The 27,955-nt window shown below is 45.5% G+C and overlaps 1 protein-coding gene across 1 annotated transcript in view; it reads right to left on the bottom strand.

Annotated features, from left to right (window-relative positions):
• Positions 1 to 761: 761 nt before the first annotated feature.
• GATA5 (GATA binding protein 5) overlaps positions 762 to 27,955 on the bottom strand; it is a 29,499-nt gene continuing 2,305 nt past the window's right edge. The window contains exons 3-7 of the mRNA XM_075012043.1: positions 23,874 to 24,043; positions 7,767 to 7,892; positions 5,875 to 5,962; positions 4,791 to 4,915; positions 762 to 2,060 (exon numbers count right to left, since the gene is read on the bottom strand). Coding sequence (XP_074868144.1) covers positions 1,905 to 2,060; positions 4,791 to 4,915; positions 5,875 to 5,962; positions 7,767 to 7,892; positions 23,874 to 24,043 — 665 coding nt within the window. The 3' untranslated portion in view covers positions 762 to 1,904. The remainder of the gene's footprint in view (positions 2,061 to 4,790; positions 4,916 to 5,874; positions 5,963 to 7,766; positions 7,893 to 23,873; positions 24,044 to 27,955) is intronic.

Genomic DNA, 27,955 nt, shown 5'->3' with positions numbered 1-27,955 from the left:
GAGTGATGGTCCCCTCCCACCTCTCCATTGGGCCTCGCAGAGGCTGCTCTTGCAGGACAGCTGTAGATGGCAAGGGCAGGTGATGCACTGGGATGACTGTCACTATGCAGCAGCCTACTGCCTCCAGGAAGCCACATCAACGGGTTCATGGCAATTTGTCTCTGCTCATTGTGGCACAGTTAAGGGGAATACATTAAGACCACGTGATTTAAGGAACTGATCTGGAAGCTCATGCAAGCCAACGGAAAGTCTTTCCATTGATATCCAAGGTGGTCTTTCTTTTACGTCAGTGGGCGTAGGATCAGCCCTTAAGTTAACAAGTCCATGTTGATGCATGAGCCAGATCAAAATCCAGCTCCTGCTCCTGTAACTGCATTGTTCTCCATTGTTGGCAGGACTAAGAGAAAGAACAATGTATTTTCTCCCTAAAGTAAGAAATTATGACTCAAGATGTGCACTGAAAACAGACCAGCGGTAGGACAGGCTGCCCTTTAACAGAATCAGTTCCCAGATTCAAGACCCAGCTCTGAGTTCTTGGATGCAGGAGTCTGTAAGCCATGCCTGTACTTCGAGAAAGGCTTGAAAATGTGAACCCTAAACATTCCAACACCAGAAGGCGCAAAAAGAATCATACATCCGTTTAAAAAATAAAAGGTATGAATTTAAGCAGACCTCATGATTTTTGGGGCCACTGCTTCTGATTTTTGAATGCTCAGCATTGGCAATAGCAGAAACAACAACACAACAATCCAAAAGAAAAATGACATTTCAAAAATTTTTTATTGTTATCAGAATCTTTGTTGACCATTTTTGTCATGTGGTGTGCCTAAAAAGACAAAAGAAATTTTCTTTGGCGCTAGAACCAGAAGAGCAACGTGTTTATCTCATGGGTGACTCCTGCATTCAGGGTCAGGAGGCTAAATGCTTCAGAAACTAACACTTTATAGAGATGATTGTGTTTAATATAAAATGGTATGGCTGCATCTACACTACATTCCTCTTTTGGAAGAGGAATGCAAATGCAGCCAATAGGAAATGCAAATGAGGTGCTGATTTACATATTGTGCACCTCATTTGCATAATGGTGGCCACTCAGTGTTCTGGGAGTGCTATTTTCAGGAAAAAAACAAGCAGTGCAGATGTGGCTCATTCAGAAATAAACCCCGTTTTCAAAAGAACCCTTCTTCCCAAAAAATATGAGCAAAACATGAGGAGTCTACACTGCTCATTTTTTTTCTGAAAACAGCACTTCCAGAATGCCAAGTGGCTACCATTATGCAAATAAGGCACTTGATATGCAAATCAGCATCTCATTTACCCTTCTAATTGGCTTCATTTGCATTCCCCTTCCAAAGGGGAAATGTAGTATAGATGCAGCCTATATGTGTAAAACAACAGGGCCGCTTTTTCCTTTCCTGCCCTGGCCAGTAAACATAAGGAAGGAAACAAACCCACTTTCTGTGTTAGAAGAATTAAGTTACTTGGTGCTGTATTCTCACAGTCTTTATTGGAAAGTGGAAGAAATTGCACAGATAAGTGACAGAGAAAGGAGAAATAATCGTGAATAAACATAAGATTCTGGGATGTATTTATTTGTTTTGCTTCAGGAAGGTAAAGGATTCCTCATGAAAAGCGAGACGTCCCCATTTGTTTTGCTTTCCACATCTGTAGAGTAAAAGCTTTTAGGGGGCGAGTACCAGTCAGTCAGGAAGAGTGAACTAAGCGAAGTACAGCCAACATTTCCTAAGCTTTCACTCACAGCCGCCCAAGGAAATCTGTCTTTGAACAGAGATTCACAGACTGACTACGCAAAACCTTTCATACCCAAGCCATTCTTTTTGCCTGTTATCCATTGGTGGGAGGGTAGAAAGGCTGGTCCAAAAGTTTTGTTGGAAGCCCCAATTCTAAGCCAATGCCAGTGCACACCAAGAGTCCTGACGCAGGGGGACGTTTAGTCCTGACTGTTGAGTCATGGCAGTAGAAGTGAAGGCGAAATCCTCAGGTTCAAATTTGAACTCAGAATGGCCACTGGCCAGTGTGTCACTGGACTGGCTTTGAGCCTAGGAAGAGTGTGAGAAAAGAGAAATGATTATAAAGCCTCATATGTATTTTACTATACATTTAAATCAGCAGTTGCAAAATTGAGTTAGCATTTACTTTTATTTATTTTTATTTGTCTTTGAACAATAATGCAATTATTGAGTTCTACAACTATCTAGCTAACCACTTACGATGGGATTTCCAGAGACCTAAGGGAGTTGGGAGTATGACCTCCATTGGAATGTAATGGGAATTCAGGATTTAGGCACTATGGAAAACCTCAGTTATTGAGCTGACAGTGAGGCATTCTTGAATTAAGGGGCTGTCATGTAAACCCATTATTCATACCGCATATGAAGGAAAACAATAGTCAGATTAGTCATAATTTAATAGCATGAATATGACAGATGATAAATGTGATCAATTAGACCTAGCCAGAATTGTATGCTCATGACAACTCTACAATTAGACAGGAGGGTTGCTTCATTTTAGGTTAAGACTTCTTAGCAGAGCTGTCTGGAAGAACTTGGGCCATACCTGTCTCTACTGAATGATTGACTAACTGACTGAATGTGTTCAGTTTGGAGATTTCTGGCCACACATATGCCTTTTATAACCATAGCACCACGTATCAATGACAACCAAGAACCTCTGCTAGGTGCTATAGAGGGCACCAAGCCTTGCAGCGGGGATCTCATATGGAGCTTCCCTTAAATTCAGATATGCTCAGATCAAGGGGACTTGGTTAGTCCAATATACAGATGATGCACAGATGCAGCATTTTGATGTAGAGCCATCTCTTCCACCAGAGAAACAAAGCACTAATCCACACACGCAGTGCAACCCATCCAGACAAACTCATAAGGCAGGAAATGGCTCTGACACCTAGGCTGTGTCTACACTATGAGCTCAAATGGATTTTATTACAATTGATTTATTAACACTGGGTTTTATCCATTTGATTTTGAGCAGCCTCATTTTCCCACATACTCCCCACAACATTGACTTATTGCTGCCACGCACAAGTCACCAAAATCAACTGTTGCTACAGTGTAAACCCATCCTCCAGTTCCCTGAGCCCCGTAGCATTCTGGCTATTTTCACTTGTTCAGCCTCTTATGACCCTACCGCAACAGCCTTCCAGGTGCTGAACTGAAATGCTCATCCTGTTGCCTAATTCCTCGGCACCTCAGAGTAGTGGAGATGGAAGAGGCCAGAGCGGAGAACTGTGGGGAATTGTGGGGCTCAGACAGGACATCTCTGGAGGCTAAGGAATTTGATTTAAGGAGGTGGCACTTACTCACTACCCTTCATTCGGAATTTTAAATTCAAACTGAACACTATACCCACAGGTTACTACGATATTATGATAGCAATATTATGTCATAAGAACATAAGAACGGCCATACTGGGTCAGACCAAAGGTCCATCCAGCCCAGTATCCTGTCTGCCGACAGTGGCCAGTGCCAGATGCCCCAGAGGAGGTGAACCGAAGACAATGATCAAGCGATTTGTCTCCTGCCATCTGTCTCCAGCCTTTGACTAAAGGCTAGGGGCACCATACTTTACCCTTGGCTAATAGCCATTTATGGACCTAACCTCCAAAAATTTATCAAGCTCTATTTTAAACTCTGTTAGAGTGCTGGCCTTCACAGCCTCCTCCGGCAAGGAGTTCCACAGGTTGACTGTGCGCTGTGTGAAGAAAAATTTTCTTTTATTAGTTTTGAACCTACTACCCATTAATTTCATTTTGTGTCCTCTAGTTCTTATATTATGGGCACAAGTAAATAACTTTTCAATATTCACTTTCTCCACACCATTCATGATTTTATATACTTCTATCATATCACCCCTCAATCTCCTCTTTTCTAGACTGAAAAGTCGCAGTCTCTCTAGCCTCTCCTCATATGGGACCCTTTCCAAACCCTTAATCATTTTAGTTGCCCTTTTCTGAACTTTTTCTAATGCCAGTATATCTTTTTTGAGGTGAGGAGACCACATCTGCACGTAGTACTCAAGATGTGGGCGTACCATAGTTTTATATAGGGTAAGTATGATATTCTTTGGCTTATTTTCTATCCCTTTTTTAATAATTCCTAACATCCTATTTGTCGATTTTAGTGCTCCATAAATTGAACTACTGGAACTGACAGTGAAGACAGGCACTTGGTAAAATTGGGCTAAATGACTTAAAATCAATATTATCTCGTAGTGTAAACATAGCCCCATTGATCTCGAGGGAACACTGTTTGCCCTGCAGTTTTTTGAGTTCTAAATACACCACCAATTGCCAACAGAACAATGAAGAAAACTCCGTACAGGTGAGTCTATACCTGCCTAACTAAAAAGCTGTAAAGAACTCTGCAAGTTCCCCATCTGACTTACACTGGTTTTACAACACTGTAAGGCCATTGACTCCTTTGTGTTGTTCCTGATTCACAACAGAGCAAGATCAGAATCAAGTCACCTAAAGCCTTGTAGCTGCCACCAATGAGAGCTGAAGCTGTGTATTCTGAAGAAGGGTGGAACTGGACTCTGTGCAAACTATAAAGCTTGGGGCAACCCTTTATACCTGTGCTTAATAGTTCCCTGAGCAACGGTGGTGTTTAGAAGACAAAGTTGAGAAGTGGAGAGGAGAACTGAATTATTAAACTGGCCTGTGATAGCTACCAGCAATTGTACCAGCTATTCAAGGGGAAAAAAAAATCATTGCACACAAATACAAATAGCTTTCTTTTGACAAGCTTTACCTGGGAGACTGACACTATGGTTTGTCCTGGGTACTGTGCTGTCACGTTGGGTTCAGTTTTTAAAGTGACGGTGCTGTCTGAGTTTGTGATGGAAGAAGGGGAGTTAGTGGCTGAGGTTGTAGACCCTGAAAGACAGAGGTGACAAGTTGATAAAGGAGCATATACATAAGGCAGTCCTCAGAGAAAGTCATTTATATGTTAATAGTTCCCTGTATTTTGGGGGTGGGGGAGAATTGTCTCTCTTGTGGCATTATTGTGGCAGGACAGTGCTTTCGTGTGCTTGTTTCTCAAGTTAACATAGCAAAAGCAAAATGGATGGGTAAGTGACATGCTATAGGTACCTGGGAGGGAGGAGGAACACCTAGCAAGCTATAAGCCATACATCATGGCTTTCATGCAATTGACTGAAAAGGGCTGGAATTCTTTCAGAGTCCATCAGCGCTGCTTTGAAACCAGCAAGAGGGTGGCAGAGGAGTGTATTAAAGAGGGTCACAGGGTGGTGTACTAAGAGGGAATCCCCTCACTCGCTCAGCAGACCAGCTACAGCAATCCCAGCCCCCGCCATCCCACTTTATGCCAGTTACACCCTTACTGCTTAGCCTGCCCTGAAGTGGCTGTTGAGGAATCCTTTGCCCACCCAGGTGTACAAGCCTATAGCAATACAGCAGCAATGCGAAATTGACAAGATCTCGCTCAAGTGCTTCTGAGAGGAATTTTTTAAATCCTCTCTTAACCTTTCCTTGCTCCTTCTGCACCAGCAACTCGACAATATCCAGTGCCCTACTGCACTCTCCCTTATATACTCCATCCATCCTACAGCAATGGAGAGTGTCTGCATGTTTCTTCTATGATATCTAGCAGTTTAATACCTAATACCATTGAAATCACCAACGTGTTTAAAAGCACCCCAATGAGAAGAAGACTAAATGACAATCTTTTTTCTTGTAGGAAAGATTAGATTCTGCAAACATATTCTACAGCAGGAATTCTTTTTTTTAGCTAATTTCATAGCTGAAGAATCAGTGCGAACACGGGGCTCTGCTTGTGATCCAAGCCATTGGGAGGAATTATGAAAGAACCATACCTGTTGAGGTTTTGCCTTTGGTAATGTTCTTCGGTTTCCTTTTCCTGGTCTGGATGCTTTCCTTTTTCATTGCCAGAGGCCGTGGCACCTTGACACCCACAAAGTTTGGAATATAATTAATTCTGTACTGTACTTCACTCTATTGCAGGCGTCCTCTTATATTTACATATTGTAGCTTGTGCGAAGTCCTTGACCTTCACTAAGTGCTATTTTTTTCCACACTAGGCCTTGGCTTTAAGATGTATAAGGCTAAACAATTGAGGCTTTTACAAATTTGTTTTTTTCCATTATTTCCTATTTTCCTTTTCCTGATTTATTTTTGACCTTCGCAGCTCTGTCTTATTAAATTACCCCAGGGTTTGTGGCATGGGATGGCTCAGAAGGAGTGGTCATGGGATAAGGAGACTTTAACCTCTAGAAGGCACTGGCTCAGATTAGATCAGGCTGAAGCACAAAGTCTGCTTTGCGGCCTACAGAAAAGTCACTGGTGGTTCCAGCCCAGAGTGGATAAATATCATCAAACTACCTTCACAGCTTGACACTAACTGCTCTCCTTGATAGAAACCAAGAACTGAATGGCATCTTGTCCCCACTAGAACTACTCTTCCAGGTCCAGGCAGATGCATAGTCCTGGTCTGGGGAAGTTAGTCCTGCTTCTCCTTTGGAAGTACCTTTTCTACAGAAACAGGGAACTCCAGGTTTGCAATCGCATATCTGTCTTATCCACTAAATTCATATTAACATGTTAGCAGAAGCAGAATCATATAGGGGTGCCACAGAGAATAAAAAGACGCATTACTAGGGTTGCCATATCTAACCTTTTAAACAAGAGGATACCCCTGAGAGAGAGTGTATCTGTATCAGTAGCTACCTATTCACATGCTAATAATGTGTTACAGTATATATAGTACATCATGAGTTCGTAGCTACTGATAGATACACTCTCTCTCAGGGGTGTCCTCTTTAATGGTAACCCTAAGCATTCCTGTCTTTAAAATTAATAGATTTTAAGGCCAGAAGAATCTGCTTAGAACCACCTACTCTGAGCTCCTGCATCACGCAGGTTAGAACCTGACCCAGTGATTTCTGCATGAGGCCCATAACTTCTGTTTGGCATGTGGCAGATCTTTTAGAAAGATAGCAAACCTGGAATTAAAGGCTGCACGTGATGGAGATTCCATCACATCCTCATATAAATTGTTCCACGCGTTAATTACCATCTCTGTCACACATGAGCACGTTATTTCCAGTCGGAATTGATTTAGCTTCCACTTTTAACTACCAAATTTCGTTATGCCTTGTTCTGCTAAATTCATCTATTATCAAAAATGTCTTCCCTGTGGATGTTCTTATTGATCATGATAAAATCATCTCTTAACTTTCTACTTGATAAATAAAACAGATTGTGTTTCTTAAGTCTCTCACTCTAAGCTGTTTTTCAAACCTTAGATCATCCCTTTAGAAATGTTCTAAATTCTTTCCAGGCCCTGGACTGGGTAAAGCTGCCCCTTCCAATAGGACATGAACACAGGATATTTATGGGGGGAAATGATTAAAGACAAAATAGTTTCTTAGCAGGCCCACTGATGAGGGGGGATGCAAAGGGAGTATTTGCCCCCAGGCCTGGCGATTCAAAGAGGCCCAGAGCTCCGGCTGTGGGCAGCGACAGTGGCCAGATCTCCAGGCCCCTTGAAGTGTCATGGCAAGTGTCTGTGAGGGAGTGGTGGGGGACAGCACCACAGTGCTGAGGGCTGAATGTCCTGGACCTTACCCCTTCCATACTTGTCCCCTTCCCTTCTGGGGTGTGGAGCTGCCCCACCCCAACCTTGCCCCAGGGCCCCTGGTGGCTGTCAGCCTTGCTGTTTCCTAAACAGGATAAATGAGCACCTTACCCCGTGGAGTTTCATGTATAATCCACAGGCATTGCAGACAGGCTCTCCCTCGGCATTCCGTCTCCAAAGAGTAGTATTGGTTGTGTGACAGTTAGTGCAACAAAGACCAGCACGTCTCGATGAAGACTAGAAAAAAGCCCACACATGTGAAAAGAAAAGAAAAGAAAAATCAAGAGTTTGCAGGACGGGGGAAAAGGAAAAAATTCAAATTAAAGTGATTTCCTGGACAAGGAAAAACGTGGACTAAATGCACAAGATAACAGACATCACATAAAAGAAATAGCAGCCTAGTGAGCTCACCCTCTTTTGCAAACATTCTTGATAAACCTGGCAAACATCCCTTTAATCCCATCCACGAATGTTAAATAAGTACGTTCCAAGAAATAATAGTTCATAATATGGTGCAATAATTTCCAAGTGATCCACTCAGAGGGAGAAAGTTTTTAGAAGAATTATTATCCTAGTTTTGAAAGCAGAAATTTTGCAAACTCCATAAAAAAATGCTGTCCACTTAAATGAGCTGTTAAAGTTAATGGGGACCAGATTGTTTGGGCTTGGGAGATTTCATAAAAAGACGGATTCTTTGCATCTCACATCTTTCATCTAAAGATCCTAAAACGCTTCCAAAACACTATTTAATTCTAGTTTTTGTGGGTGCCTTGACTGCAAGATGGGTCCCAAAGCTAATGTTTCTTTAGCGGGAAGCAGGAGCACTTTGGAGAGGCAGCAGGCTGTGTTCTCAGGCAATGGGAAATTCAGCACTCTCAACACAAGGTTTTAGCTTGTCAGCTTCCAAGTGTCTCATCTGAATGCCTCTTAGTGCTGGGCATTCAAACTATTTGAACAGGAGACGTTGCTAAATGGAAAGATTTTGGTGCCACATGCAGGTGTCTGATATTCTTCAGCCCAGAGACCAAAATGTCAACTCATCACAGAGACAGATGTTAGGTGATGCAAGGAACAAAGAATTTCAAGGCTGTTTTGTTTTTTTTCCATTATGGCTTTGTAGCATTACCAAGCGCTGTGATAAATTAGGTGAAGGTAGAAGGAATTAAAAAAGTAATGAAATGTTTTACAAGGTTAGTTGTTAAGTAAAGATCAGGTTTGAGCTTCAGAAGACAGGTGGGGCAAAGTGATGGAATGCCCTTTGATTTATGGGTTGCGAAGTGATACAGCTTCAGCAACATGTTGCAGATAATATAATTATATTACTTTAGTGATTATTTATCTTTCCAAAAGTAACCATCAAACTATAAACCTGCAATGCAAGCTGATCACTTTTGCACAGGGAAGCATCAGACTGTGTTCAGAATCCTTCCCTAGCAATTTCTGCTCTGGTATATCTACCCTGGGAAGAATCCTGCCCACAGATATGCCTCCATTGGGCACCATTTGCATGGCTCATATCTTGTGTGGAGCTGAGCATCCTCAGCTAACTAAGTCAGATAGAAGGAGATCAGCACCTTGCAGAATTGGTGCAACCCTCCTGCAAACAGTCCAAACATTCCTATCATCATTTTTTGTAGGTACTCCGTCATGTCCGACGATGACATCTTGAGCTTGCACAGGCTCACTGGTTGTAGTGCTGTGGAAGCAGCATGTACAGCAACCCAGTGAGATTACTGGGAGGAGCTAACAGTCACTGTGGGCCCCAGGGCACAGTGTGTTTGCAGGGGGGTAGGCACTTTGTTCACTGATGGAACAGAGAGGCCTCAGGGTGAAGGTGCAGGGGTAGGGCAGCCAGCACTCAGTACCACCCAGACTGTAGCACGCTTTCTCTGTCCCCACCCCCCGGCCCTCAGAGCCACATAGCATGTTAGGAGCCACACTCCTGATGGTCATTCTAAGGGACCTGGGGCTGGAGGTCTTGGGCCTCTTTGAATCACCAGGCACTAGGGCAACTGCCCCCTTTGCAGCACCATCCTTACCCATACACAGAATATACAGCTGTGTAGGGCATCTGAACATTCGAGATACCGCTAGTTCTCAATGTGCACCAACCTGCCACTTGCTATCCCTGTTCTGTGGCTCTGTTTCCTCCAGAGAGGATCTAGTTAACCTAAAAGTGAAAAGGCCTGTCAGGCAGATTAGCAGCACATTGAACCTGTAAAAGAGCCATTCAAGTGCTAATGAAGCCATTTAACCGGCATGTGTCAAATCCAGGCACTAGGGGTCAGTTTCTGAATATACTGTGTTGGTCCCTAGGACCCGAGGTTAAAAGTTGCTTTAAAATTTTTCATTTGTATGTTGCTGTAGATTATAAAATCACATCTCTGAAAAGTCATCATCCCTCGGGCTGCTATTGGGCATAGGGGCACCAGTTTAATAGTACTGCACAGGGCCCCAAAGAATGTCCCTGCCCTGCCTTGCTCACCCAGTTGGTGGGCCTAGATTACTCACAGTGCTAAAGACCACTTCTGATATTAAGGGGAGGGCTCTCAGAGTGCTTGGTTTTGGCCCGTCTATCCCTGTTAAAGGTAAGGGACTTCTACCACTGACTGGGTGTCGAGTGAAACCAGTGCTGGAAAGTCCCACCCCAAGGATTACCAGGATCAGTACTACCTGAGGGAGTGGACTGGCCATCTGGGATGGTCAAGTAGGTCTCCTGAGATGGGGTCACACTTGGTGAAACTGGGCCCCTGACCATTGAATTCCAAAATGAAGTGGGGTACCAAAGTGGTGTTCCACTCGAGGTACTTCTGTAGCCTTCACCCCCCATGGATTTGAGACCCTCACATCCCTAACTGGTTTTATTCTCTCCCCACCACTGCAAGAGAGGAAAGTGCTGTTTCCACTAAACAAAAGGAGAACTGAGGCGCAGGGTAGATCAAATGTTTCCTCCAAGGTCACACACAAAGAGTTTGTCTACACAGCACTCTAATCCACACCCCCTGGGCGTAAAGTGTAGTTGGTGCTAGGGTGTTGCACATTAAATAGCCTCGCAAAACAAAAAGCAATCAAGTAGCACTTTAAAGACTAGCAAAATAGTTTATTAGGTGGGCTTTATTACTAAATAGCCTTGGTGGAACTTGCTGGTGTGCAGTAACATTTCCCTGGTGCATCTCAACGTGGTCCCATTTCATACTGTACTTTGTGAGTGCACAACAGCAGGGTCCACGTGGGCCATTTCGTGTCTGATACCCTAGAACAGACTAAAATTTTCACCCTCTCATGTGGCCTAAAGTGTAGACAAGTCTGAAGTTAGCAGCTGAGCTGGGAATAGAGACCGCACATCCTCCATTCCACTTCCTATTCTGTCATCTTTGAATTGATCACAGAACTGCGACAGAAGAGAGAGGGACCTATAACTGACAGCATTTCAAACCCAACTAACAGACCATTTGAATAAATTTCTGTTTCAAAGGCAGTTTACAGACCATGGGCTCACCTCCTTCTGCAAGGGAAGTCACTGGGAGTGTGATCAGACTCAGGGTTACCAAAACACTGCATCTTAAAACTTTAAACATTCTCTGAAGTTGCCCATTGTGGTAGCTTTCCACCACAGCAAGAAAGACATAGCCAAAGCTACTTTTGCTCACTGAAGGACAAAGGTACAATATGTTGTTGCTAATTTCCCCCTGCAGTTTACTTAAAAGAGAGCTTTCCTGGACTACCCCGCCCCTATCCAAGTCTGCCGTTGTAGCATTCTGACCTTGCTTAGGAAGTTGTTGACTTCAACATTGGACTCCAGGGTTTATTTATATAAATGTAGCGTACACTTAAACAAAAGCCCTTCATGGGCTGCACTTGACAGCCAACTGCTGCTGATAAGCGCTTGGAATCATCCGCCTGAACATATTTAATAAAACATGGGCTAAAGTTAGCTACATGAAGGTCTGACAGAGCTACTGGCTAAAGAAACTCTGAATTCTCCCAGGAAGGTCCCTCTGTGGCACAGAGTGGTTACAGAAAACCACAAAGCCATCAGAGACCCAGTTTCATTTTTGCACATGGCAATGTAACGAGAGGCGTTTCCTAGAAAATACCTTCAAATCCCCAAAACTTCTCATTAAAACCCAGCAAAACTTGTGGCTACTTTAGAGTGGTGTGAATGTCAGGGAATGAGGTAATTAGACAGTTTGCACATGATGGGCAAATTTTTCTTCTGGGTCAAATGACCCTTTGTGAAACCTCTGAAATCTGGATTGCTGTGATGGCTCATGAAACCATACAAACAAATCCAGACACAAGGGACAGAGACTACAGTTACAGTGGTGTGTGTTGCCGAGAAAACCCCAGTTTTGATGACAAAACTGGTGGAACATCCACACACAAAATGTATTTTGTTGACAGTTTGCCAACAGAACTCAGCACTTGCCTCTCAGCCATGAGGCATAACACTGTTTTCCACAGACTGTCAACAAAAAAGCTATGTGGATGCTCTGGAGGGCTTTCTCTCGACACACAGGGCATCCAGAACAATGGGCAGCCTTGTGTGCTGTGCTTTTAGGACCCTGTTTGTTGACAGAGGGGCCTGACTGCCTGGTTACTCTCTCGACAAGAGTCGAGCACCTTTCCAATTGGCTTTTGTGTGTGTCTGCACTCTGTTGATAGAAGTTTTGTCAGGAAATCTCTTCCGACAGTGACTTCTGTCAACAGATCGCGGTAGTGTAACTGTAGCTAGTAGTAGTAGCAGTAGGCATCCTTCAGTCTGCATAGACTATGGATCGCGCCCTTTATAGTTTCAACTGAGGACTTCATTTACAGCGACTACTGTGACTATGAAGACCCACATGAGAGTGACAGTCCTTGCTGCATCTCTTGCAGAGGCTAAGTAAGGGGCTATAATAAAGTTTATTATATTTGTTATAATTTAATAAAATTTCCCCTTTCTGAAACCCCTCTATTAAATGAACCTGCTTCCTTAGCTCAGAATATGATTGATGTTACTGATTTTCATGAGAACATTGTTCTTATTAGAAGATCATTTTTGTAATGTTCATTCCTTCCCTGTTCTTTGCTTTTTTGCTAATAATGCAATAGCTGGCAAGGAACACACCCACCCAGATGTTCATGCTCTACAGAGATTATTTCATGAGGTGCTGCAGTTAGTGCAGTATTTTTATGTGTCACACCTGCAGTGGAAAGTTCTATGTCTTCCTTTAAAAAAGAGCTAACACCTTAGTAATTTTGACAACAGTTGATCATCAAGAAGGGCCCAATCATCAAATTAGGAGTACAGGTTGCACCTCCCTTATTCTTACCTGACGGGTCCTGAAAAAGAGAATTTGCAGAACAAGTGGAGGTCCAAGGCTTCTGCACTCAGACAGCCCAGTGTGTGGGGGCTGCTACTGCCCCAGCCTCCAGTCTCCCTATCTCAGGACCTCAGCCTCAGCCCAGGCTCCCAGGGGCTCCAGCTCTTGGCCTTCAAGTTGCTGTGGGGCAGGAGGCAGCTCTGGCCCCCATGCTGCCACCAGAGAAGCAGGGACTCCACTCTCAACTCTACTGGCTCTCTTGCACTGGCCTGGTACTCTCTCCTCCTGGAACATCCCTGGTCCTGCCGGATGAGAGAGTACCAGATTTGCAATATGCAACCTGAACAATTTTCACTGAATAAGAACCAAGAGTAGAGCAAGTGGATGACTGATTTTTTTTTTTTTGGTTTGGCAGCTGAACCAAAAAGAATCAGAAAAATGATTTGTTTCTTTTGACTGTAACCAATTTTTCCCCATTTTGCCATTTTGTTTTGTTTAGTTTGGGGTTTCTTTAGCCATTCTGAAAATAACTAACTAACTAAATCTAGCTACATTTCTAAACAAACTGTCATAATGTTTTATTGTGAAAATGCCAAAACAAAAATTTTTCTGGGAAAGCCTCTTTTTTTCTTTCTTTCTTTTTTTTCTTTCAAGGGGGGCAGGGGGAGAATTGTTCATCAAATTGCAGGCCTGCCAACAGAGAAGATAAAGGGGGCAACTGCATTGGGCCTGGTGGATTTAAGGGAGCCTCAGACTGTCACTCCCAGGTACTTTTAAATAGTGCTGTTGTAGCAGTGTGACTAAGGGGAGCCTTGGAGATGCAGGGCAGGAGTGGGAGCCTGAAGGGAGTAACCAAGTGAGTGAGCGGGGAGGGGAAAGCCAAGCTGGGAATGGAGGAGGGAGCTGGCTGGAAAGAGAAGTAGGGAGCCAGGCTGTTAGGGTAGAGCCAGGCACAGGACTGCAGGGAGTGAGGGCTGAGGTGGGTGGGGGAACAAGGCTGAGAAGGGAAAAGTTGGGGGAAGGCAGAGGTAGGCAGGGAAATCTGGGAGAAAGAAGCAGAAAGGGCAGGCACAGAAGTGCTAGGGAGGGGGCAGAGAGGGACTGGGCACAGGACTGCTGGGGCCAGAGCTGTGCAGGGGTGATGGTGGTGGCAGAGACAGATGGGAGGGGCACCTTCACCAGGGCCATCTGATTGTGAGGTGGGTTTCCCTGGCATGTGGCTCTGTTGGGGGGGCATGGTATTGACTGCTGTCCTGGGGCCTAGAATTCCTGTCAGCAGGCCTGCCAAATTGGACTGGGATTTGCCAATAGTTTTATTTGACCTGAAACTGTACTAGTGGCCTGCACCCAGCCTGTCTGCTGAGGGGTCTCAGAGGTGTTTCACGGGCTCAGAGTACTTGGCAGGATAGTGCCCTGTTGGAAAGAGGATCCTGCTTCAGGGATTCCAGGGCTTTGGCTTGAGCCAGGACTCTGAGCTGCTCTTAGCTGTGGGACAGCATCACTTATGAGCTCAACTTTATATGCATAAGCCATCCCATTAAAATCAATGGGAGCACTCGCATATGTACAGTTACATGCATTTTACAGATCAGATGCTAACTTACTATTTTATAAAGAGCTTCAGGATACCTTGCCTATGAAAGGCTCTTCATAAAAACAAATTCCATCTCACCCCCCCGCAAATACAGCTTTCTATGGAAATCAATAGGATTGTGTTCTGATCATTTCACAGATAAAAAAGTACGTCGCAAAACTGCTGACTGTGCTGCTTACAGAATCTTTTCATTTCTTGCAAACTGGACTAGCAACTGTACTGTTCTTATTTACCGTATCTTTTTATATTTAACTATATTACGGTGTAAAGACCTGCTAAGTATCATTCCTGCTGTACTATGCAAAATCATATCGAAATCTCTAGTGTTCCCTTTCTCAGGGGATATTAAAGCAGGGTTCATGGACATGTGAAGAATTTTCTCTGGCTGGGGCTGGCCCTGGTAGGACTCAAATCTTTTTTGTTTTATTGGAACTTTGCATAGTAAACGCTGCATATCTGGCAGGCAAAATAATATATATTGAAGCATCTGCCTAGGCTGGTTACAGAATGAAGCTCATAACATAAAGATAATAGAACATCACCTAATTACAAAGTATATATGTTTTATGCAGGGTAGAGGAGTACAAATCAAAGGTTCCTCATCTTAAAGAGACTTTAATGTCCCATTGAATTCACTGGTTCAAGAACAGCACCCTTTTACTACCAACCAAGCTACTAATGGTTACATGCAGGGGTACCTCACAGAAAAATTCTGTGCAGAAAACATTTTTTTTTTAAATCTAGGACTTTGAAAAATCAAAGCAAACACTGAAATGTGGCTTTTTTTTTCTTCCTTTGGGAATGTAAACCTGGTTTTATGTACGGCAGGGGAAAATCGTACTTAGGATGACATCATGTACCTTAAAAATTAATCCGTGTAGAATTTGTTCAGCTCAGATATTTCAAAGTTAACTAAGTAATAACTATGCCCACACCAACCCAGTCTGTTAAGACTTTAAAGAGGAAGAAAGGGAAAACAATAGGAATAAACAGGACAGAACAAATGGATCCTTTCTCTGGAGTGCATTCAGAGCTCACCACCGCTCCCTTTATTCAACTTTGGGTAACTAATAAGGCCTCACTTATGTTAATAATTGCTCAGGACCCATTTCTGCAACACTCATTTCAGTGAAAGGTTTGTTGCACAGGGATGGCAGCACTGGGCCACTATGACGTGATTTACTCTTAAAAACTCGATCAGCCAAGCTGTGTTGCTCAGACTGAGAAAAGTATTGTGCCCTGCTGTGTAATACAGTTTGATCCAATCCTCTGTGTAGACCCAGCTAGGCTGATGGAATAATTCTTTAGCTGACCTAGCTACTTCCTCTTGGAGAGGGGGATTACCTACATAGACAGGAAATAGCTTTCCATCAATATAGGAAGTGTCCATGCTACAGTGGCACAGCTGCAGTGCCATAACTGTGCCACTGAAGTGGCTCGAGTGCAGACATCCCCTTAGAAGTGGGGTGCAGCTCAACGTCAGTTTCACCCCCCCCTTTGCCCTCCCTCTTCTGCCTTGCTCCTTGGACTTTATCCTGACTCCTCTAAAGACAATAGGGGTGTGTCTAGATAAGCTCTCAACTTTGAAGGGAGCATGGTACTTAAGGTGTTGGGAGATTACTAAAGAAGTGCTGCGGTGTATATGCAACACTTCATTAGGCTAAATCTCCCCCGCAGCAAATTCGAAGTGTGAAACTTCGAAGTGCCGGCTTGCGCGCAGCCGCAGGTCAGCATGGGCACCTCAAAGTGCCTGTGCTCCTTCTAAGTGCCTTTACTCCTCAAAATTTTGAGGAAGTTCGAAGTTGCCGTGGGGGAGAGTTAGCCTAATGAAGTGCTGCATATGCACCGCTGTGCTGCATTAGTAATCTCCCAGGACCCTACTTACCATGCCCCCTTCGGAGCTGGGGCTAGTCTAGACACAGCCTAGGAGTTTTAGAACGGACTGAATGGGAGCAGATCTGGGCCCTGTATTCTTTCATCAAATGATCCTGCTTATGGAAACTAGAGACTAGCCTGTTCCCTGTTGGCTGGCTGCCGTTTCTCCCTTTGGTGGCTGGATTTTGTACCTGCAGCAGAAAGCCAGGATGGGCCAGTCACATGGGTTTCAAATCATCAGACCAGCTGGGTTTTTTATATATCTATGAGGAATAAAGAAAAGTCCAAGTGCGCTCAATTGCCAGTAGAAAAATGCCAGTGTGACCCTAAAAGCCTTGATATTAAGGGCTAGTTTTTCCAGCACTTGGGCCACTCAGTTCTCATTGCGATATTAATGACTTGATTTTCAAAAAGGCACTGAGTACCTGCTGCACTGAATTCTCCAGAAAATGTGGTCCCTTCCAGCACCTAAAAGGGAGTGGAGCTTTTCCGAAAATCTCCTCCTGAGGCCCAAAGCACCATCCAGTGGACTCACACTTAAAGGGAATTGTACATGTGGGTTGTGAACTTCCGTAGATGGAACCTAGATCCTGCCACCAGATACATTGGTTCATGGGCCTCCTGGATGGGACGACATCTGCCTACATTACGCTGCTCACTGGAGCTGGTCCTACGTTTGTGCTTTCCCGTTCGCAGCACTGAATCACATGTGAATAATCGTTTCTAAATTATGAAAAATAGTTGCTACGCATGGCTAGCCTTCTGGGAGAGCCCAGGGGCTCAATTAAAATGTTAATATATCAGGCCCGACCATTTATTTTCCTGACAAAGTCAAATGATATCAATCTGTACTAGCCTCCTTGCTCAGCCAAGATTCCTGCGGACTTCAGCTGGAGTTATGCACTAGGAATGACTGCAGGAAAAGAGCAGCTGGAAGGAGCCTCTCGTGTTTTCAAGTGTCTGTAACTTCAGAGAGAGGCACGAATTTCACTTCAGTAGGAGCTTGATCCTTCAACACTCAGATCAGAAAGAACTTTGGCATTGACTTCAATGGATGCCAAATCAGGCCCTGTCTGTGTAAAACCGAGTCCTACCATGGCCTGCCCCAGTCCGAGAAAATCCTTCACATGGCCGTGAATCCTGCCCTAACAGCCCAGTCTGCACTCATTAAATAGGAGAGGCTCTGCCTGTGTGTGTCTGATAGAGTCTGTGGGAGGTAGGAACAAGGGAGAGGAGCTGTGTGCATGCTATACAAAAAAACAGTGCTTTTTTTTGTGCCAGTACTGTGTACACCTTTTCAGAGTGTCCTAGCTGGGGGGCCTGTGGGCTGCCAGCTGAACTTTGTGCCCAAGCCGACTTCCAGCTGCGGGGCTGCAGGATTCCCCACCACAGATGGGGGATGAGTACCAGAAACTCTTTTTTTAAGACGCATACCTTGTCACCTTTCCACACTGCCCTAGACCTCTGCAGCTTGAGCTTTGGGACTGGTCAGAAGAAGGGTCCCACAGGCATGAAGGGGTTTGTCTAAATGTTGGATTAGTTCCATTTGTCAGTCCTAGCTTCTATGTCTCGGAAGACTGGGAATTAAATATATTTAGTCAGCAACGATTCCCCGGTGCTAGGCGGCAGCCTGTACCAGGAAAGTCCCAACAATAAGTAAATCCTAATATTTTTACACAAAAAAACTTAGCAGAATATCCCAGCTGGTCCTGCAGCAAAGCCTGGAGCTTGGAATATATACTTATGCAAATACTTTGCACTTCCCAGTTTGGAGACACCACCAGAAATAACCTGAAGAGTCTGTAAAAGTGCATCTTAGTCATGAAAGCTCATTAGCTAATAAATAAAATTCTTAAGTCTTTAAGGTGCTATAGGACTGCTTGTTTTGTTTTCCAGAAATAACTGCCTAACAGTTAGGAGCTAATGGGCATGGTAAGTAAATACTGTAGGTACTGTATCAAATGGCTGTCACGGAGCTGTTGTTTGAGCTCAGAATATGCAATAAGTGGGACTGTTCTCTGAAACAATCCCTAACTTGATCACTTTTCCTCTTACAGAGAGAGTTGGTTTAAAAATTGAATTTCTATCCCATGGGAAATCCAGGGGTTTTCACATCTGGTTCTGTCTCAGATCAGAACAAAGATTCTACATCTCTGAATGTTCATGTCACAGAACATTCTGGGATATTCATTACATCCTTATTGGAGCTTTTCAGTTTTGATAAGATCCATTTTTTTTACTTTATCATTGCAACTCTGCATATATGCATATTATTGCCAAATTACAGCATTTTGATAGCTCCTTATAGTATCAATGTAATTAAAATCCTTCTCATGAAATGTTTTAGAATTTGTTGAATCAGTGTTTTCCATCAGAAAATTTTTGACTAGGTCAAAAAGGTGGGATGAGCACAGATCACGCCTCACCCCTATTTAGAATAGAAAATACCCATGATTTCATTAGGCAGCCTGAACACAGTACAGACACGGGAAGGTAAGTGAGTTAAGCTTCCTTAACCCCAAGCACCCTTAATAATGGTGCAACTTATTTGTTTCCATTCATCTGCTAAATGTGTTGAAAGAACTCTGAGAAACATAGTGGCACACTTTGAAGTCAGTTACAAAACCAGCGTCATTTAGATCAGAATATGGTCCTGTTTATTTTTTGTCACACATTTCTCTCAATAAATGTAAGATATTCAAAATCAGTTGAGTTGCTCTGGATTTACATCAGTGTAACTTAGATCAGAATTACTCCCATATACAGACTCTGTTCAAGTTACAGTTGATCAGAAATTATTGAGGAACATTTTTCCATCAGGAAAAGCTGATTCACTGAAAGCAAAATGTTCCATGGAAACATGGATTTCAATGAAATTTGGTTTTAAAATAATGGGATGGTACATTATGATAATATCAAAATGTTTCATTTTGAGAATGCAACATTTTCGTTTTCTTGTTCTGCAACTACATTTCGTTTTGATGTTATAGATAATGTAAAAATGCAAAAGCAGAAAGAATTGTTCATTGGTATTAAAAAAATCTCCATTCCCTGGAAATGATTACTTTTAAAATTTCATTTAATGGAAAATTTCTTTTTTGGGGTTGGAGGTTGTTCCTTTTTGTAATAGGAAGAATTGAAATCATGGGATTTTCTGTGCAATGAAAAATACAGTTCTTGCCCAACTCCTCCTTCAAAAACAAGCATCTTGACTATTTCCAGTGACTAACTTTGAAGATATCAATAAATACCAGAAAGCAAAGCACAGAAAGATTGATGGTAAAATTACTTTTAAAAACAGTTGCTTTTCTTAATTGGTTACAATACGAAGTTGGAATCCATTAAAAATCTTATTAAAATGTGCACAACACTTCTAAGATATTTTAACTTTTAAAAAATCACATTTGCCTAGACAACTTGTAAACTAAAGTTTCAATGGCAATATGATAGAAAGCAGGCATCTTATACTGAAGCTCCCCTAAGCAGAAATGCTGCACAAAGACTGTATTTATTCACAGAAATGTTTGTTAGAAACCAAAGCCCTGAACACCTCATTGCATAGCGACCTGGGTAAGATTTATCATCATGCAAAGGAAAATGAGTTCCTCAGCAATCACTGAGCTACATGGATCTGAACCTGTAAATTTCTGGTGTAAAGCTGCCCATTTTACCCGTGTAAGGACTGTAGTATCCTATTCCTATCATTACATTGTATCTATAACAGTGTCTTCAATCCCAAAATGCCAGGTCTTTACCAAATTATTTATTTGTTAAACCCTAATTCTGCACATACTTACACATGTGTTACTTCACACACATGCACAGATTATGTACTCACGTAGTTAACCTGTGCAAACGTCTTTGCCGCTTTGGAGGAATACAAGTAAAAACTAGGGATTTTACATTAGCATTCATGTAGACCCTGAATGGTAGCAAAGAAATCTATTTCCAGCTAACCCTTTATTTCACTAAGGGCTCCCCTAAACATTTTAAGTGGTGTGAGAATCCTTAATTTTGGTGGGAGGGTTTGATGGATTAAGAGCTTGAGAGACTGAACCCTGAGCTCCTTTACCAGCCAATGCAAGATGAAAACATGAAACTTTTTACAACTAGATTCAAATATCTAAATAGGGATTTGCATGAAAAAGACCCACCTCTCCCTTGCAATGAGACCCAGTTTGGATGGAATCCTGCATATACCACCTGCAAGATTAATATTTTAATCTGAAAAGATACAGGTAACTAATTATGAACACAGTGACCTTAACTCATCTCTGACAGCCAGAGATGCGTCAGTGGCTGTATGTGGTTCCACCCTATAGAATTTATTTAGCAAAGACATTTCTGTTCCCATTTAAACCAGTGACAGAGCTCTCATTGACTTCAGTGGGAAAAAGGCAAAGTCCCTGTTCCTTTGTTGCCCATATTCACCCCACTCTAAAAAGTAAGCCAGAAAGAGGTGATAACATGAATTTTAGTAAATAGATAAACTATCTATCTAGATTGATAGAGATACAATCTAGATTGCTAAATTAGATGCATGTTGCCATAAATTAATACTGTGCCTATTCAATTGGTCTGAGATTATCTAAATAGTTGGAAATTGTAAGGCATATTTTTGAAAATATTGTTTAATTGCATGGCATTAAATTGTCTACAGTCCTGAGGGCATTTACACAATGAAGAGTAATTGTTATTGAAGGCCAGATGGACTTTAATGGGAGTTGGCTCTGGCCCTAAACTGAGATTCTTAGTTATTTTATCCTTGAGCCCAGCCCGTAGCCTTTCAAAGGGGCTAGTCCACTGAATAAGAATTGCAGGAGCAGCCCCTCCATTAAACACAAAAATAGCTAGGGCCCAACAGACAAAGCTTTCATTTTGGTCAAGGTTTTCACAAGGACAGGCACGTACATCACTAACAACTCCCTATTTGCATTTTTTCAGCTGGCTCATTTAAACAACCCTCAGCCACATGATCCAGCAGAGCGGTTCCTGGCTTTGTACAAGGACCCAAGGCATCAGGTAAAAACATTTGACTTCCCATATTTTTTATGGTGCTGGCTTGAAAAATAGTTCCTCCTAGCTCTGGGATTTCTGATCATCTTTCTCTCAGTCATGACACTCACTGACTTCAGCGCTGTAACTGTATGCCCTACAGGGGAGAACTCTAACCTATCTCTTGGGGCTGCTACATGGGAAAACTTTGGCACACCCAGAAATGCACAAGGAACTTTGGAAAGGTAATATGAACGCTTACTTAACGCTCCATGCACAGAACAAGGACTTTCTTATTTGAGAGCACTATTAAAAATATCCTCAGTGTCCGTACACATTTTTTAGCGATCAGCCTGCAACCAACAATATGTTTGGAGCTGTGAATTCCAGCAAAACAGTGAGCTAAGAAACTAAACAGTCCTAATAGGTATCACTCATGTTACCATTTAAATGTAAATACAGTCCCTTGGCAGTAACCTCATTTTAAAAATCTTTATTCCAATCCATACCTATTTTTTATTTTCTATGTCTACTCTGCAGAGCTATTTCAGGATACTGAGGTATCCCAAAATAGCAACTCTGCATCTGTGAAATGCACCCCTTATTTTGAAATGTTTTGAAATAACATGTGGGGTATTTTGGCATCCCTGAACACCTCATTGCAGGAGGAGTAAGGGATGCCTCGAAATACCACCATATTTGGACATTCGGTGCTGTGTAAACAGCATCAAATGCAGAAATAGCCTATTTTGAAAAAAATAATTGAAATAGAATACTCAGCTAGCATAGCGCAAATTGCATATCTTATTTCAAATTTAGAGCCTAACTGAATGAAATTCTTAGTTGTCTATTGCTTACAAAAAATGCATGCATGTACTGATCCTCGTCAAATACGCTCCAACTGATCAAAAACCCAACAGAAGGGCAGTCATACACTCTACACATCATGTTAATCTTTCTTTGGCAGCCATCTATGTTTTTGGGGAGCTAGGAAATAACAGGAAATTTCAGGGGCAAAACTTTGGAAAGATAACTTTATTAGTGACATGTAAAGCAGATTCACTTCTCCTACACTATTAACATACAATATTCACTGGTGTATAAAATTGTCTTTACTGGCCAGGTATATTAAAATCTCAATTAGGCTCTTTTTTTTCTGTCTTTTTTATTTTTTAAAGAGCAATGTCAAAAGTATACCAAATGAACATGGAATAACTTTCCCTTAATTTAAACCCTGATTTTTTGTTGATGTCAGGGATATAAAATATTTAGAAAAGGGCCAGTTCTAGGCTAATGAAAAGGTAGTCATGTTAAAACAAAACAAACAAACAAACAAAAAAAAACGGGGACAGAACAGTTTTTCTCCATGGATTCTGTTTTACACAGCCCCCACACTAAAGATTTTTTCCCCAGCCAGGCAAGAACCCCTGTCCTTTATTTACAGGTATTTTGGAGGCTAAGCTTTCCTGGCCAAACACTCACTTCCTTATCTGATGAAACAGGTTTTTGCCCAGGAAAGCTTAGGTTCCAAAGTATCTGTCAGTCTATAAGGTGCCACAGGACTTCTTGTTGTTATTGAAGGTACAGACTAACTCTGCTACCCTTCACATACTTGTACTTTATTTGACATACCAGGCGAATAGAAACAGAGAGGGAGCTGTGTTTATATACTATCAAAACAAAAAGCAGTCAAGTAGCGCTTTAAAGTCTAGCAAAATAATTTATTAGGTGAGCTTTGGTGGAACAGGCCCACATCTTCAGACCATCTATCTAGTCTTTAAAGTGCTACTTGACTGCTTTTTGTTTTGACAGGCAAATAGAGGGAGAGGAAAGGGGACTGGAGAATCCCTAGCTGGCCATGTGAACTTCATCCTGCCTTGCTCTCAGTGCAGGCTGCCCGGATTTCCGGGAGGTGCTTATACCCCTGCACTCTGGTGTAAAAACACGAAGGGGTTTAAGATTGAGTTTGGGGTAAGCAACTGGATTTCTCTTTGGGAAAAGATTTGAGGGACACTCAACTCTACTCTGAATCATCCGCCAGGAGACCTACAGCTCTGTAGGGGGGTTTGGTTCCTTGGCTTGTCACTTTCTACCCTTCCAGATAAATCCCTTAGACACTTCAGCCCGCGGCCAGCGAGTTTCTTTTCTTGCAAAACTGCGCCGGAGGAGCAGGTTGGAAAACGTCCCCGCGCCTTCCCGGGGGCGCAGCGCAGCGAGGGGTGGGCGCGGGCTGGGGTCACATCGCCGAACAGCCGCTGGCGGCTTCATGAGCACGACCAGCACCGCCCCGCGGGCTCGATCGCCCGGACCCACCGCAGGGAGGGCAGCGCAGCCCCGAACTCTGCAAGCCCCGGAAGCAGCAGCCCCGCGCCGCTGCCCCCCAGAGCCGGGGTCCCCTCGCCCCCCCCCCGCCCTCCCATGCGCTTGGCAGGGAGGATCCGGCCTTACCAGCCTCTTCTGCGGCTTGATGAGCGGCCGGTTGATGCCGTTCATTTTGTGGTACAGCCCGCAGGCGTTGCACAGGTAGTGCCCGGTGCCGTCCTTCCTCCACAGCGGGGTGGACATGGCCCCGCAGTTCACGCACTCCCGGCCGTCCCCGGGAAATTCTTCCAGGTACTCTGAAAGGGACACAGGAGGCAGGTTAGGGACACGGGCCAAGGGGGTCTCCAGTGACTCCAGCTGGGCAGATCCCCCCTCCCGGGAAGACACATCTCAGGCCCGGCCCTGTGCGCACGGACAGCGCTGGGCGGGGGCTGGACGGAAAACTGCTCGGCGCTGCGCATTCAAACTGTGGCCCATTAGCAAGAGGGGCAGAAGCCCCAGGGCCCCGCAGGCGTGAGGGCCCCCCGCAGGCTCCAGAACTCCCTTGTGTGGAAACAATGGGCTTGGATGGGACAAAAGGAACGCGCCAGGGCCATTCTTCTCTTCAAAGTATTGTCAGTGCTACGACATCGGGCGCCGCGACTAATAAAGGGATGTTAAAACCTAAAGAATGAGCTGAGGTTAATCTATGGGGGGGTCGTGTCTGTCTTGTCCCCGCTTCCACCCCCCGTTCTCAGCCCCCTACAGGCAGGTGCTGGGGGATTTGCCCTGCAGTGCCGCCCCATTTAGCCTCGACGTGCCCTAAGAGTTGCTTTGCAGGGGGAAACGGCCCCGGACAGCAGGCGCCGGGTGCAGCCGAGTCCGGCTTCTCTGCCGCCGGAGAACCCGCTGCGGCCTCGGCCGGGCCAGGTATCCGGCTTCCTCGGCCCGCTCCTGGGAGGGACAGCCCAGCTGCCGGGACCGGGGGGACGCTAGGCTGCCAGGGCGGCGGCGCGGGGCCGGGGGACCCCACCTGGGAAGGGGCTGAGCGCCCAGGTGAGGGGGCAACCTGGGGAGTCCTGGGAGGAACCCCCGATCGCCGGGCAGCAGCCCCGCGGGAAGCCCTGGCCCCGGGGGAGTCAGGCCAGGGGCGCCGAGCAGGGCTCCTGGCCTCCCTGCGCTGGCTGCGCCCCGTGAGGAATAAACCACAGGCGGAAAGAGGCGGATGGGGCCCGGCCGGTACGAGGGCTCCGGGCCCCGCCGCGGGGAGCCCTGCGGAAGCCGAGCTGGGGGCAGACAGCCTGGCCGGATCGCTCCCTCCCGGCAGGGTCTCCCATCCTGCCACCAGCTCCCCGCCGCCGGAAGGCCCCGGGCACCCAGCTCTTTCTCCGCAGGGCAGGGCTCGGCCCCTTGCAAGCCGAGGGGAGCGTCCGCTGCTGGTCCCACTCCCCTCCCGTCTCCAGGGCCCGACCCTCGGCCCGCAGAGGGACTGAGCCTCTTCCCCAGGACTTCACGGTGCGGACCCTGGTCTCTCCATGGCTGAGCAGCTGACCAGGGACGTGCCTCCCAGGCCCGCTTCTGGCAGCGCCGAGCGCCTGCAGGGCCTGGCGGAAGGGAAAGACGCCCGGTCTCTCTGCCCTGTTTTCTTTTGTACTTAATCGCCAGGCAGCATCCAGGGGCCGAGCTGAAATGCTCACCACCGAGCCGGATGGGATCTCACTTCCCGGGGGGCAGCCCCCAACCGCTGCGCCCGGGGCTGGAGCGCAGGGGCGGTGGGGGGCAGCCCCGCTCGGTAGTAAAAAATAAATGATGGCTCCGATGTTATTGTAAGATGATAAAAGGGTGGGGGGGGGGGGCTGGGAGACTTCCCTGATTTCAATCAGCGGGTGTTGGTTGCTGACTGGTGGCGACAAGCAGGCTGGGGAAGGCCCGGTGGAATGTCTCAGGCTGATGTACAACTTCGGGGGATGCTGCCCACTGGGTATCAATCACCCCTCGAGCTCCCAGCTGACAAATGACAGACTCCCGGGGGGAGGGGAGAGGGAGCAGCTGAGTCGAGTCATCTCACAGCTCCCAGGGCCATCGCGGGGGAAACGTGGGAGACACTCGCCTCTCGGTGTATTACAGAGCCACGGCGCGATCCCCCCAGCCGCTGGAGTCCATATGGCCTCTGTGTAGAGCGCGGAACACAAAAGAAACGCGCAGTGTGCGCGCGCGCAGGGACAGCCGCATAGGCGCGCACCTGAGGTTAAACGCGCACGGATTTTGCACATAGGGACACATGTATATTTTCCGCATCTCAGTCCCCAGTGTGATAGATTGGTGAGGCACTGAGCCGGACATTTCGGCGTCAGATCTGACCCTCCCACTTCCAGAAATCAGAAGGGAAAGTGAAACTTTTGGTTGGTCTGATTAGCTGGGTGTATCTCCCAGCTATATTTCTGCCTAAATTATTTTTACAAACCGGCGATACAGAACAACCCCTATTAGTTCAGTCTTAGACTGAGCTGATTTAAAGCCTCATTTTCCCCCTGAAATAACTTTCTCCTCCTCCCCCCCCCATCTGGAAGAAACTGTTCCTGGTTTGAATCATCGCCTGTTTTCTTTCCAAATAAAAATGCACTCTAGGTTTAACCTTCTTTGAACTTAGAAACGATCCTTTAAAAAGGAAAGTTTGGGCGTTTCGCTGGGGTGTGAAGACTTTCTACCTTCGCTCACATCACCCGAAGGGCAAAAAGAAATACTTGAGCTCTCAGTTTAGGAAGGCCCATAAAATACAAAACGCGTGGCAGGGAGAAATGATTCGCAGGGAATCCGCAACAGAGCGTGGCGGGAGGGTTGTAAACGGGGCAGCTTTCTACCTGAAATCAGGGTTTGCCTCTGGATCATTCAAGAGTTAGAGCCTCACACACAGTTAGACACCGGGGAAAAGAGACCAAAAGTCCCGGACAAAGACGAAGAACCCCCAGAAATCATAAGCAATCAGCTGTTCAAAGTACAACAGAAGAAAGCAGGCAATGCAATTTGGAAAATAAAAATAAAATAGCTGGTCAGAAACCCGGAGTGGAGGCGTTTTCCCCTCCTTTACTTTGTTCTCCCCGGGAGATAAGAGAACGCGCTTCAACCCAGAGAAGAGGCTCAGAAGGAGGCGAGCCTTAAGTGGATTTTGAAGTGCTTTTCCAAACATCATCGCAGGAGAAGAATAGCCAAAGCCGCGCGAGTTATAAACCAGAGCCGCTCCTAGTTATTGAGCAGCCCGGGAAGGGCCGGGGGAGGAGGAGGGAAGCCGGCCCGTTTGCTGGGAACTTGATTTAAAGGGAGCTCTTGGTGTGGATGAAAACGAGCCGAAGTGGGGTTTATTGTTCAGCGCCTGGCTACATTTCCCTGGCTCCCCCGGGGCCGCCGATGGATGCAACTGGGGAATTGTTTGGGTGAAGGCGAATTAGGAGCCCGAGAGTCTGTTCAAATATAAACTAATTTACCACAATAAATTACTTAAAAGGCGAGGGGCTATAAATCTGCCCTCCTGATTTAAACACAAGGGCAAGTATTGAGAGAAAGGCACAAAGTCGACATTGTAGGAAGGAGAGCTCGCGGCGGGGGGAGGGCAAGGCCTTTAACAGCCGCCAGTTTTCTGTCCTCCGGGGAAATCACTTGCCCTTTTAACGCGTTACGGGTCCGGGCTGTGCTATACACACACATCACCCCACGCCTACGGGCCTGCACGTGGGGCGGCCCAGCTGCTGCGGGGGGACAGCGGGGCTGTTATCACTGGGCCCTTCCTGGACAGGGGTAGAGATGCGGGCGGCTCTGGGCCTTCAGGGTCACGCAGGGACTGAGATTCTCCTGGTTCATACCCCCCATGGGCCCATCCCCAGGAACCGGGCGCAGCGCTAACGCGGGGGCAGTTGCCAGGAGGCTCCTAGCAGGGAATCCTGCTGTCCCTTGAAGCGCCTGTTGGCTCCAGTGGGACACAGCTCAGGCCCCGCTCCCATTTCTCCCGGGGTGTCCCGCGGGGAAGTCGCCTCCAGGACATGTGCAATGGATGGGGGGGGGGTCCATCCCCTCTCCTAGTTCCCTCCCTAATTCCCCCCTGCCCTTCCCCGGCCCCCCAGTGTTCCTAGAGGAGTCTGTGCCGTGCAAATCACTGGCACTTAATCAGCGCTAGCCCCACCCAAGGGCCTCCAGACCCGAGCGCTCCAGGGCAGGGACCCGCGCGCGGTTCAGCC

This window comes from Carettochelys insculpta, chromosome 17, assembly GCF_033958435.1.
Source record: "Carettochelys insculpta isolate YL-2023 chromosome 17, ASM3395843v1, whole genome shotgun sequence".
Classification (NCBI taxonomy): domain Eukaryota; kingdom Metazoa; phylum Chordata; order Testudines; family Carettochelyidae; genus Carettochelys; species Carettochelys insculpta.
This window is presented reverse-complemented; position numbering and strand designations above follow the sequence as displayed.